This window comes from Scylla paramamosain, chromosome 20 (assembly GCF_035594125.1).
Source record: "Scylla paramamosain isolate STU-SP2022 chromosome 20, ASM3559412v1, whole genome shotgun sequence".
Classification (NCBI taxonomy): Eukaryota; Metazoa; Arthropoda; class Malacostraca; order Decapoda; family Portunidae; genus Scylla; species Scylla paramamosain.
This window is the reverse complement of record NC_087170.1, coordinates 21,198,736-21,211,494: the sequence shown is the minus strand read 5'-3', so window position 1 is coordinate 21,211,494 and position 12,759 is coordinate 21,198,736. Positions and strand designations below refer to the sequence as shown.

The window sequence follows — 12,759 nt, the reverse complement described above, 5'->3', positions numbered from 1 at the left end:
GTATCATCTCTCGACGCCAAAACCTGACACTCACCAAGCATCGTTCCTCATTTGTCTTTACGCGTCAGCTTCATACCGCAGCGCACCCTATGTTGTATGTTCAGTGCACCACACTACATACACTACTCCACCCTTAGACAACAACGTGCATTCCACACTTCTTTTTTTTGTACGGTACTCAATTTTACTCAAATGTAGAACACCTTCCATTCACATCCTCATATCCTGGACACACCCTTTCGCTTTTATTCCCTAACCCTTCACTCCGTGATCCTACCGCCACACACACACAAACACACACACACATTAACACGCACACAAACACGAACACGTACTGGGGTAATGTTTAATGACGGAAAAGAGGAGGAGCGTGAGGGAGAGAGAAAGGGAGAGACAGAGTGAGAGGTGGAACAATAGTGCTCCGTTAGCGTGGGGAACCCGCTATCCTCTCACTACTCGGGGTGTGGCTGAATGAGAGAGGGATGAGGGAGAGGGGAGGGTACGAGGGAAGGGGAAGGCGAGGGATGGGGAGTCTCACTGAACACTGATATGGTGTCACTCTTAAATTTTCGAAAAACCATAACGGTGCTTAAAGTTCACCTAAGAGAGAGAGAGAGAGAGAGAGAGAGAGAGAGAGAGAGAGAGAGAGAGAGAGAGAGAGAGAGAGAGAGAGAGAGAGAGAGAGAGAGAGAGAGAGAGAGATAAAAGGAAAATAAAAACTAAGGGTGGAGACAATATCGCTGGTATGCTTATTATAATCACCTAAGAGCAGCAACTCCAGCGTCACTTTTTTTTTTACTTGCTTTATCTTTCTCAGTGATATAACACCATGCACGTCTTAACTCTGTGATGAAGCTACGGCAGTCAACAACAACCCCTGACCTTCTGTATCGTGCCGTGATTTGCAAAAGCCCCACCATCCAGCCCACTCACGCACCTGGCCACACTTGCGCCACTCTCACTCACATCAGAATCTTACTTGCAGGATGCGTGACCATTAAGTAATTTTTTTCTCTGTAAGAGGAGCATTGGGCAAGAACAATAAAAAGAGCGAAAAAAAAGGCCAACTGAGGTGCCAATCCCGAAAGAAAGGTCAAAAGGATCATCTACAATTGGAGGATAAGTGTCTCGAAACTTCCCTCTTGAAGGAAAAGACGCAAGTGAGTTGAGAAAGCTCCATTAACCACAGAATAATTTTTCATCTTTTCCAGTGGTATGCGTTCTTCGAAAGGGCTGTCCATTTCCCAGAAGAGCAAAGAACGACAGATGATGCGAGAATGCAAGAATGACAGTGGCGCGCCGATGCTGTGTGGGTCCGGTGGTCGCCTTCATCACGAGCATGCCAACCCTCAGAGCTCCTTCAAATATGCGAATCTACTTTTTTTTTTTTTCAATCATATCTGGTCGCGCTGGATGGAGTTTTTACCGTCGTACCGTTGCGAGCAGGGAGTCGAGTTACAAGTTGCCGGAGAGTCTGCGCTGCACTGTGTAGCAACTTGCACACTTGTAATGATAATAACGATAATGTAATGCGAGTACTGTTTTTATACAATTTACACGACTTGTTCCTCCCAGCACAAGCGATGTACTGACTAAAAACCACCGAAAATGAAAATTTAATGAAGTTTTGAACTGAAAAGAAAACAGACGAATGACTCTCTCTCTCTCTCTCTCTCTCTCTCTCTCTCTCTCTCTCTCTCTCTCTCTCTCTCTCTCTCTCTCTCTTATATAGAAGACAATTCAACGAGGTCTGCAACTGAAGCACATATAGGCACAGATACTTAGCGACAGTCACTCAACTCACCAGCTGAACGTACTGCATTATAAACAGGAGACTTTATTTTACTTATTTATGAGCACGTGACATCAAACAGTGTGTGTGTGTGTGTGTGTGTGTGTGTGTGTGTATGACCTTCAGAGACAGGCGGTCGCAGCTGGCGTTTCTGACAGCATCCGGCGCGTCAGGCACACTGTTCTTTCACACCCTCACACTGCCTCTACTCAACTTAAAGCTCATGGTGATAATCTCTCTCTCTCTCTCTCTCTCTCTCTCATTCTCTCTCTCTCTCTCTCTCTCTCTCTCTCTCTCTCTCTCTCTCTCTCTCCCACACACACACACACACACACACACACACACACACACACACACACACACACACACACACACACGCACACACACACACTTTCCTTTATTCCCCTCCCACAGTGGGTGTTTGGGTTTGTGAGGGTTGGTTGCTCTTCACGCTAAGGGCTCTTTGGTAGCAGGATGGATAGAGGGTTGGAGGCAGACGAGGTAGGGAGAGTGACTGGGAGGCGGGAGAGGTGGTAATTTAATCCTATTCATCTCCCTCTCACAACACCCAGTAAAACTAACAGCTAATCAGTTTTCCCAGCCTACCCATGACTGCTAATCGCTATCGTGTACTTCCTTATCGCTTCCTTCTTTTAATTTCGCTTGATTCGCTGATCGTTAGTCCATCACCTTACTTCCGTACTTATCTTATCATAGAATTCCACTTCTCATCACACGGTCATTTCATTCTTTACCTGTTCATCTTTAACTCTTATTTCCTCCCAGTTACCGTAATAAATTCTTGAATGTAATAATGAGGCAAAAAAATATGATTCAGTGAGAAGGTAATCTTGCGGTCTTAGTTTATAGTTCTCTCTCTCTCTCTCTCTCTCTCTCTCTCTCTCTCTCTCTCTCTCTCTCTCTCTCTCTCTCTCTGCTTCAAGCCCTTGATCGGCACACTTCACAGACCACGAGAAAGGTGAAGGTGACGTAAATGAAAGTTCCGACTCGGTGTGTCAAAGCGAACCGGAGATTGAAGTTACACTGATGGTATTTGCTTTCAATGGGTATCTTTATTTTCTCCGCTGTATAAAGTGAAGAGTGCCCAGAGTAAAAGTCATCTTAGTAACAGCGTATCGAAGGCAGAAGTAAACTATCTCTGGAGCTTGACGGTCATGCAGCAAAACCAAAGAAAAACTCACGAAAACTATTGAAAACCTGGTTCACTTCCCATCCATTGCTATTTCTCCACACCCACTCGTTCACAATGTCACATTCTTGTTTCTCCTTCTCCTGCTGCTTCAAGATTATCAATGTCAACCAAACTGAAATCACCTTTACATCCACGGCCATAGTGTGAAGGTAATTTTTAATCTAACCTAGTCTAACCTAACATCTTAACTTTACTTCAGTCATGGCCATTTAATATCCTAATGTTCCACTCTGAGCAACGATGTACAGTACAGTAAGCGAGATTAGGTTATCAAGTAGCGTGAAATTTAGTTAAGAAATGCCGGTCACTGTGGGCTGGACCTTCAATTTATCATCAACTGGTTTCCTCTTTCACCACGACTATTTTGAAAGGCCACAGATATGATTAGTCAGGCTCTCAGGAGTGTTTCTCCCTTTAATAATGTAGAAATCTTGTTAATCTGTCACTAGAACCATGAAAACAGCCTTAAAAACCTGTATAACTTCAACTAGAGAGTTTTGAAGTGGTGAAGATGCGGCCACATGTGTTTCAGATATGGTCCGTGGAGCGGCAATACTGATTGGGTGGCGCGGCTTAGCGGGAGGCATGTGGCACAGGATATGAGGTCATGTCGGGTGACGTCAACATCCTCGAATCTCTAAACCCTTGCCATGACCCTTAATGTTTCTTTCATGGCGGTCTTCTAATCCTTGGCTTTGTATCATCTATCGTTCCCACCCACAGCTGAGGCCACCTGCTTCTCCTGTGATCAACAACTAACTCTAGTCTTTAGTTTCCGTCACTCTTCCTCAGGTTTTATGACCCTAATGTGTTTCTCAGTCCTAATATATAAGTATCTTGCATTAAAACTTCGGGGTCTTATTTAATCTCATTCATTAAGACAAAAAAATAACCAACACGATGTCATTATTCAGGTATTCAGTGCTACCTGCATGTCAACACACACACACACACACACACACACACACACACAACGACCACCGCTAGCCGGTCAGCCTCCTAGCATGACTAAAGAGAGGTCGCATTAATTTCCTATTCCTCTCAGGCATCCATCCATACAGATACTACACACAACCATAAGCCTACCATACCCCGCCACACTAACAATGTGTAGCGTCAATGATGTTTCGAAATTGTTCAGTACACACACACACACACACACACACACACACACAAACACACACAAACACACACACACACACACACAAGATACATAACACTTTTTTCTGCGATACCTAAACTAACAGAATGACACGCACGTACGCACACATATATGGACGCTCGAACTCCGCTCCTGAACCCACTGACCCTCACTCCTTCCCTGCCTGCCTGCCCTGCCCAGCCTTGCCCTGCCCTGCCTTGCGTCAAAGAATTCCTCCCCGTTCATTACCACCGGGACACAGCCTTACCTTGCGGTCCGGGGGAGTGGCGATGATAGCAGCAGCGGCAGCGGCAGCGGCGTCCTGTGCGTATGGCAAATTTCCTACAATATAATTAATCCTCTTGATATCGTTCACTTGCTTATCCCTGCGGGCGCCCCTCACTACCCTCTGGAGGGCACTGCACTACACTAACACTCCACCGCCCGCATGACTCAGCGACGACACAGAGGCCGAGGGGACCGACAAGCCACACCGGAGTCAGTGCTTCCTCCCGAGTGAGCGTTGGAGTCACCAGATAGAGGTCCGCACACCGCCACGCACCTTTCGCGGCGGTTTTACTTAGCGCTTCTATTGAGTTATTTTTGCTTACGGTTGGTTTCTGTAGCTTTCCATAGGCAGCTTGTAAAATTCATTGCAATTTATTGTTTTCTTTGTTCTTGTGGTAAGAGAAGCTCATAGAAGAGCATGGTGCATATTTTGGGGCATATTATCGTATTAAAGCGCGTACATTTCGACTTATGAGGGTTACCTGTGCAGCCGTGGCGAATCATGGCGTGTAAAAGCAGTGACGTCACGACCTAACCAATAAAACCTTTCCTAAACAACCTACGTCACACTAAACCACCAATAGAACCCCACGAACACAATGACGACACAACGTTCCTCCAATCACACAGTAGAACACCAGTGACGTGAGAGTTTGACGACCCACAGGAAGGAGGAGGTGCACGCGGAGCACAGCAGCGCCGTGGTCACCAGCGGGGTGAGTCTGGTGCCCCGTCTCGCTGCTCTATAGGAACAATACACAACAAAAAGTGATCGCACCTGCTTTGCTCAGGAGGGGAAGTCAACAGATAATCAAGAACAAACATTTAAGGTAAGAATACTGATGTTTGTGTGTTCTAAAGAAAACGCGGTGCGAGAGCGCGTAGTTATCAGTGATGGGAAGTGGCGGAGAGCGATGCGTCAGGTGTGGGAGTGAAGGAAACACAGTTACGAGCACCTCTTCCCCTGCTATGGTGATCCTGTGCTGAAAGGATCAGAAATACGTGTGTGTCAGAGGACTAACCAAAATATCACCCGTTACTTCTTAAAGGTTACATCGCCAATTTACACCTGGAGTTTACAGCGAGACGTGAATTTTGACGACAAATACATAGACAAGTCATGAACGTTCCTCTGATGAAAAAAAAAAAAAGAAGAAGAAAAGAAAGCTACGGTGAAAGAAGACCTACTTAGTGCTTAGTTGTATTTACCTCTAAGTTGTGAGAGCGGAGACATGGCACTAATTGTTTGTGTTGAGCTGTCGGTGGTCAGTAAGAGCGACCACAGGTGAGGCAAAGCAGCAGCTGGCATCTCTACCTACGATGCCAGTTAGTCTGTACCTGTGTGCCGCTAGGGCGCTAACTGTTCCCGTAGTGGAGGAGCGAGGGGAGACAATTAGGGGAGAGCGGTCAGTGTAGATGGCGAGGAAGCGAGGAGGCAGCAAATTTAAAGGGAAACGATGTGAAAACAGACAGACAATTAAGTAAACATCATTAGTTATGCTTACAGACATCTTTCTCCCATACATGTTACGAATCTGGGAGTGTACAAATAACCACAATAACAACAAATAAGGAAAAAAAATAAATGTGAGGTGAGGAATGGTGAAAAGAGGGCCAGAAGGGAGTGGCGGATATGGAAGGAAGGTCTGGTCGGGAAGGGAAGGGATAGAAAAGAGCGGGTGTTGGGGAACGGAATGGGTAGTCACCAGGAAGGAAACTGAAAGAGGAGCAGTAAGGGAAAAAAAAAAGTTATGATGGGTGAGAGAGAGAGAGAGAGAGAGAGAGAGAGAGAGAGAGAGAGAGAGAGAGATGAGAAAGAAAGTTGGATGGATGGATGGTTGAGGAATGGAGGGAAGGGAGGGAGTTACTGAGACAACTAACTCACGTGTGTTCCCAGGTGGTGTTGTCAAGATGATGAACAACGAGTTTGTGTTGGAGCTGATCAGCGTCTTCCACACCGGACCTGTAAGTAGAGGCGGTTCTCTTAATAGTAGTAGTAGAATAGGAGTAATAGTTATAGTAGCAGTAGTGGTGGTGGTGGCGATAGTACTATTGATACTACTACTACCACTGCTGCTGCTACTACTAATGACAGAAATACATTTGTGCGGAGTTTTTACCTTTTCCATTCTCTCTCTCTCTCTCTCTCTCTCTCTTTCTCTCTCTCTCTCTCTCTCTCTCTCTGTGCTGCAGGTGGAGCCCGGGTCGTGTGTGCAGAAGCTGGTGGGCAACATCCCAACAGGTGTGATCCTAAAAGATGTCACCCTGGAGGTGTATGGCGGGGAGCTTATGGCCATCCTCGGCTCCAAGGGTGAGTTGATAGTGATTTCTACTATACAGATAATGCTACTAGACCATAACCTTTCCCCAACATTGAGCTGCTTTGTCACTCCCATACCTAGCATATCATTACCGAGTAAATCCCAAAGAGAGTGACATGTTAGGGCTATATAACTCAAATGTATGATTATACAGCATACAAAATCAGATTTATGGAGACAGGCAAACATCAGTAAAAGTATAAAGTTTTAAACAAGTGGAAGAAACTCAGCAAGAATGTGATATGTGCAAAGACATCAGATAGTTTCAAAAGGACACTATATATATATATATATATATATATATATATATATATATATATATATATATATATATATATATATATATATATATATATATATATATATATATATATATATATATATATATATATATATATATATATGGATGATGATGGCAGATGACAAGTTTTCACTACTTATAATCTGCCTTGTGATGATCAACTGGCCTTTTGCGGTCTTCTTATTTTAGTAAAGAATGAAAAAAAAAAAAAAAGCTGACATTCTTTCGCCGCTTCTAGTCAGGAATTGGTGTCATGTATGAATCTCCTCCAGTTGTTTGTGTCCCTTGCACCTTCCTTTATGATTCCCATTCTTTCCAGTTCTACCGCAATGCCATCCCTCCATCTCACTCCGTGTCCTGCCCTCGATAGAGAGTGAGATGGAGGGACGGGTGAAATGGCATGTCCATGATCGCAAAGGTTCACAGTGTTTCCACCTCTCGCATTCACAGGTAGTGGTAAACGAGCTCTACTTGAGGTGATCTCGCGGCGTGCCCAAGGTCCCACGAGAGGCCAGATCCTCCTGAACCACGTACCCATGTCCCTCAGACTCTTCCAGGACTCGTGCGGCTACGTCACCCACAAGACACAACTGCTGGAGGGACTCACCGCCAAGCAGACCCTGGAGTACGCTGCTAAACTCTCTCTCAGCCCTAAGGTATGTGTGTGTGTGTGTGTGTGTGTGTGTGTGTGTCTTCTTTATATTTCTCTCCGAAGTCACTCCCTAGGATCCGCAAGTGGTTATCAAGCTCTGTCAAAATGAAGAACAAGCAACATTAAGCTCCTTTCCTTCTTTAACATGTAAGGAAATCGGTACGTATTAACTCTTTTTTCATGTTTGGTGGTGTACAGATCGGCAGCTCCATACGGTCTGCACGTGTTCGCCAGGTATTGGCCGATCTGGCGCTGACGCAGGTGGCCAACAGGATGGTGGACCAGCTCACGCCCTCCGAGTACCGGCGCTTGGTGATCGGCGTCCAGCTTATCAAAGACCCGCGTGAGTGGTTAATTTTGTTTGTCTTTGGAAAGTGTCCATTGCTGTGCCTGTCTGTCTGTTTAAGGTGTTCTTGATTGAAGGGATAAACTGATGAATGACCCAAAGGGCTTTTTTTTTTTTTGCAGTTTTTTTTTCGTCATTGAAATGTGCACACTATACATTTGAAGGTTGAAGTGGTTGTTTGAACGTATGTACTCGTAATCTTCCCTATGATTTTCAGTTCCAGTTCAGTTATAGATTTTTGCTTCCTTGACACATTTACTTATCTCCACACATATCTAGCTCGTTCTGAAGCATCTGTTCTCTCCCTGCAGTCGTGGTGTTGCTGGACGAGCCGGCTTGGGGACTCGACCCCCTCAACACCTACTTCGTTATTTCCATCCTGAACAACCACGCCAAGAAGTACAACCGCATCATAATTATTACCATGGAGAAGCCCAGGTGAGCACGCTGGTCTTCGTTGTCCATTGCTGATCTGAGCGCCCAAAATTTAGTCTATGTATTGTTATGAAAATCCATTCATTATTGTATTTTCCTCGTCTGCATCTAACAAGACTGTTTTTCCTATGAAGGCTCCCAGCAGTCTGTTAATATTGTCCAGTAACCATTAATTGAGTGACCTATTAAAACTGTCCAATAAATCAATGACTGAGTGATCTCTACGAGTTGATCGATAGAGTGACAGATGACAGGAGTCTGAAAGTGAAATGGCAATACGAGGGAGAGGCTCACTGTCTGGACAGTGGACCGTTACGTGTGTACATCCAAAAGTAGAGAAAAGGAAACGAGCAGTGACAAATACCACTTACTGCATATTCTCCACTTCATTTTCACCTGCTTCATATAAAGATTAAACAAACAGATTAAAAAAAAAATGCAGAAATAAGGAACAAACAGGAGTAGACATGTAGCCCTTACGAGATTGTATGCAATAAGCAAGTTTCTAAAATAAGAGATGTAGGCAGGACAGACAATTATCCTCTAATTTGGGATGATCCTTTTGACATATCTTTTGGGACTGACACCTCAATTGGCCCCTTTTTTTCGCTCTCCTTGTTGCCCTTGGCCAATACCCCAGTGCCCCTCTTACATAAAAAGACGAAGGTTCTAATTCACTGAGTGTCCTTCCGTGCCTCTCGTTACATTCAGGTCTGACATCCTGCCGTTCCTGGACCGCGTGAGCTACCTGTGTCTCGGCGACGTGGTGTACACAGGCTCCACCAGACACATGATCGACTACTTCAGGAGCATCGGCTTCCCCTGCCCGGAGCTGGAGAACCCACTCATGTATTACTGTGAGTAAAGGAACGCTGTGCTTTCTGTTCATATTTAACTTATTTATTAATTTTTCTATTTGTTTTATTGTTGTTATATCTCTCTCACATGTTTCTACTCTGGACACAAGTTTTCAAAATTAAATACCATTCATCAATTTGTGTCGCCCCGCCTCTCTCTCTCTCTCTCTCTCTCTGAAAATACAGAATAGGTGATTGTGAACAAAGAGGGTGAAATCATGAGATGTTTCCATTCACCTCACTTCACCGATTCTCGTTTTGTGGAGCTTGTTCTTGTTTCCCTTATGTGTGTGTGTGTGTGTGTGTGTGTGTGTACACCGTGCTTCCCTTCCACACCTGTGAACTCACCTGTGTCTGCTGGCAGTGTGCCTCTCCACGGTGGACAGACGCTCCCGGGAACGCTTCATCGACTCCAACAATCAGATTGCCGCCTTGGTGGAAAAGTTCAAGCTGGAGGGCGGCCCTTACCGTAAGTCTTCCGGGCCTCCACCTGACCTCGAACACCTGGAGCACAAGGTTCCCCTCTCTGCTTACGGTCGTCCAGGGGTCTTCTCCACCATGATGGCGCTCCTCGGGTGGGTACTGAAAGGAAATCACGACGTCTTTGAAATTATATTGTTTTTTGATGTGTATGGTAAGAAGACGTTCATATAGACACTTATTGATTTTTGTTTTTATGGTATTCACTGATCTCAACAAGCTCTTCCTTGTTTTCCAGGCGCGCCTACGTCATGTTGTCACCTTGCAGCCGCGTGGGCCTCCAGCAGTTATTCTTTAGATTGTTTCTCCTTCCAACCTTCTTCTTTCTCCTTTGGAATTTCTACTACGGCCTCGAGGTAATAAGTGTTTTGTCACGTTTTACGTTGCTTTCTTTCTCCAAGCAATGTCACGCGCACATTACTGACTGCACTCCTCCTTCCAGGATTTCCAGCGATCGTTCCAGAGTCGCGGTGGTCTTTTGTTCAACTGCATGGCCGGGACAGCCTTCCTCTCTACCGCTGTTACTGCTAAAACCTGTGAGTCCTTAGGTCGCTTGTTAATATTTGTTTTACACGCGAGAGCTTATATTAATTTCCTCGTGCCACAAATCTTTGCTCGTATTTTAGCAGGTCGAGGTGGTCAAATGAATGGCATGTTGATAGGGAATTAATTTAAGATTGGAGGAATGAGTAGTTCTTGAGATGGATTAAATGGATGTAACAGTGATATATGTCAGCTAGATTTATGGATCGGTAATAGAAAGGAGTTGGACGCGGAGAGAACAGTATAACGCTGGCTGTGGTGGGGGCGGAAGGGATGGTCTACAGTTCACGTTCATGTTCGTTTCTTTGCTTCCGCAGTCGCTCCTCACCGGACTCGCTACTACCACGAGGCGCGGGAGGGGCTTTACCGCGGGCCGCTCTTCATCCTTACCTACAACCTCTTCTCTCTGCCTCTGTCCTACTTGACCGTCATGGCGGCCTCAGCAGTGATCTTTTTGTGAGTGCCTTTCGAAGGGAACCAGAAGGAAAGGAAACAAATAAGGACAGGGTGAACGCAGTGAAAGGGGTATGTGTAGGAAGTGCAGGTAGTGTAGTAAGGATGGGCAGCTGGATATATATATGACTAATGAGTAGTGACGATGGCAAGAAGTACGTAAACCCTCATGAAAAAAAAAAAAAAAAAAATGACAAACAAACAATAATTAAGTATATGCTATTTGGAGCCTGGAGAGAAGAGATAAAAAAAAAAAAGCAATCAAGTTAGAAGAATGATCAGACAATGGAAACGGGAGATACAAGGTAATGGTCACTACATACAAAAAGGGGATGGTGGGAATGGCTGGCAAAATATATCATAAGTAGGTCTTTTTCGCTCTGTTTCATTGCCCTTGGCCAGTGTCCCTCTTACTCACACATAAAAAAGAAGAAAAAAAAAAAAAAACGACTCTAACCATCCTTTTTCTTGGTGTTCAGTGGCCTGCCGATGGTTGACCCTGAAGTGGAAGGGACTGACTGGATGGGGTGGGTGATATTCGGCTCTGTGCTGTGGGCAGTGTGGGCATTTGTGGAGCAACAAACCATCGCCCTCATGATTGTCGTCAAGTCGTCCTACTCTGCTGGGGCGGCGTCTGTTGCCTTCACCACCTTCAACCTTCTCGTGGCGTCGGCCTCACTCAGGTATGCTTGACTCAGGGCTATATTCAGTGTTCTCTCTGCAGGTGGTGAGAGTGGTGGAGAGTTTAAAATAGACTGGATACGTTAACATAAGTTTTGCTTTCTGGGATCACACCATGGATGTTTTTTGAGATAACTTTGCTTAAATTCCTTGTTAATATTCTCTCCATAAGTATCATGTAAGTGGCTTATGTTGCAAAGGCTCGTGTAAACTTTGATGAAACTTACACTTAGAAAAAAAAATGCAGTATATACAATATGAGAACACTGGCTGTGTGACATTTAAATATCAAGTGTGCTCTTTATTTTTCTTTTTTTCTTTTCCTGTCGGCAGATCACTGGTTCGTCTTCCTGATTGGCTCTACTACTTGGGACACGTGATTGTGTTCCGCTACGCGTCGGCTGTCTTGCACGAGCAGGCTTTCCTCGATCGGCTGCCTAACCTACCCATGAATGCCAGCGTCCTCTGTCCAGACAACAACGCCGAGTATGGTTGTCGATACAGGAACGGCACGTACTACTTACTGGAGAGGTACCACTTTCCCGAAAACGGCCTCGACCACGGCCGCCAGGATCTAGAACTCTGGTCTAATTTTGGATTTTCCTTCGCCTTCTTCGGCGGTATGTTGGTGTTGAATCTGGTGCTTTATTTAGTACCACTGCCTTCCTTCATCAAATCTAAGTTCCGAGACTGACATGGAGGACAGTGTTCAGCAACTGCATTCCCCACCGTTCCCAGCACCTGGATGTGGTAGATTTGATGGGTTGTGTCTCTTCACCTGGAGGTTCCGGTCTTGGGGCAAAGGCTTTCTTCGCTCTGGCCATGTAACACGGAAAGCTTCTCAGGCGGGTGGTGGACAGCCGATGACATTATGTACCACCTGTTGATCCACATGGATGACGCCTTGGGTTGAAACTTTTGAAACTTTGCTGTGAAACTTTTTTCTTGCATTTGTTATTATGTACTGCAAAAACTATATACGTAAGTAAATCGCACGATGCTTCGCGCGATATTTCTATTGCCCTATTTACTTTTAAGTACAGACGTCATGGTCGACAAGCTATATGATAAGCTGAACTGAAACGAGAATGGGCAGCGTATCAGTTCAGTTCTAATGTTCATGAATGATCAAAGCAGTAAACACTTACACAAAATGCAAGACTTTGAAGCTCTCCTTGGATTTTGCTCTAAGATAGTCGTGAATGTAAACTTGTTCTTATCTTATTCACTATTTCCACATTTTTTTTTTTGTTAGA

General features: G+C 44.9%; 2 protein-coding genes across 2 annotated transcripts in view; one reads left to right on the top strand and one right to left on the bottom strand.

The window, feature by feature from the left end:
* Nucleotides 1-4,665, bottom strand: part of LOC135110617 (ATP-binding cassette sub-family G member 8-like) — a 73,209-nt gene extending 68,544 nt beyond the window's left edge. Inside the window, exon 1 of the mRNA XM_064023138.1 lies at nucleotides 4,415-4,665. The gene's annotated coding sequence lies outside the window, so the exon portion shown is untranslated. The remainder of the gene's footprint in view (nucleotides 1-4,414) is intronic.
* A 416-nt stretch (nucleotides 4,666-5,081) lies between these two features.
* On the top strand, nucleotides 5,082-12,657 carry LOC135110620 (ATP-binding cassette sub-family G member 5-like). Its single transcript, XM_064023146.1, has 13 exons — nucleotides 5,082-5,264; nucleotides 6,332-6,399; nucleotides 6,628-6,745; nucleotides 7,507-7,712; nucleotides 7,907-8,051; nucleotides 8,366-8,492; nucleotides 9,201-9,346; nucleotides 9,711-9,921; nucleotides 10,065-10,182; nucleotides 10,269-10,362; nucleotides 10,687-10,825; nucleotides 11,302-11,505; nucleotides 11,837-12,657. The coding sequence occupies exons 2-13, from the start codon at nucleotides 6,346-6,348 to the stop codon at nucleotides 12,195-12,197; spliced, it is 1,923 nt and encodes a 640-aa protein (XP_063879216.1). The 5' UTR covers nucleotides 5,082-5,264; nucleotides 6,332-6,345; the 3' UTR covers nucleotides 12,198-12,657.
* The last annotated feature ends 102 nt before the right edge of the window (nucleotides 12,658-12,759 follow it).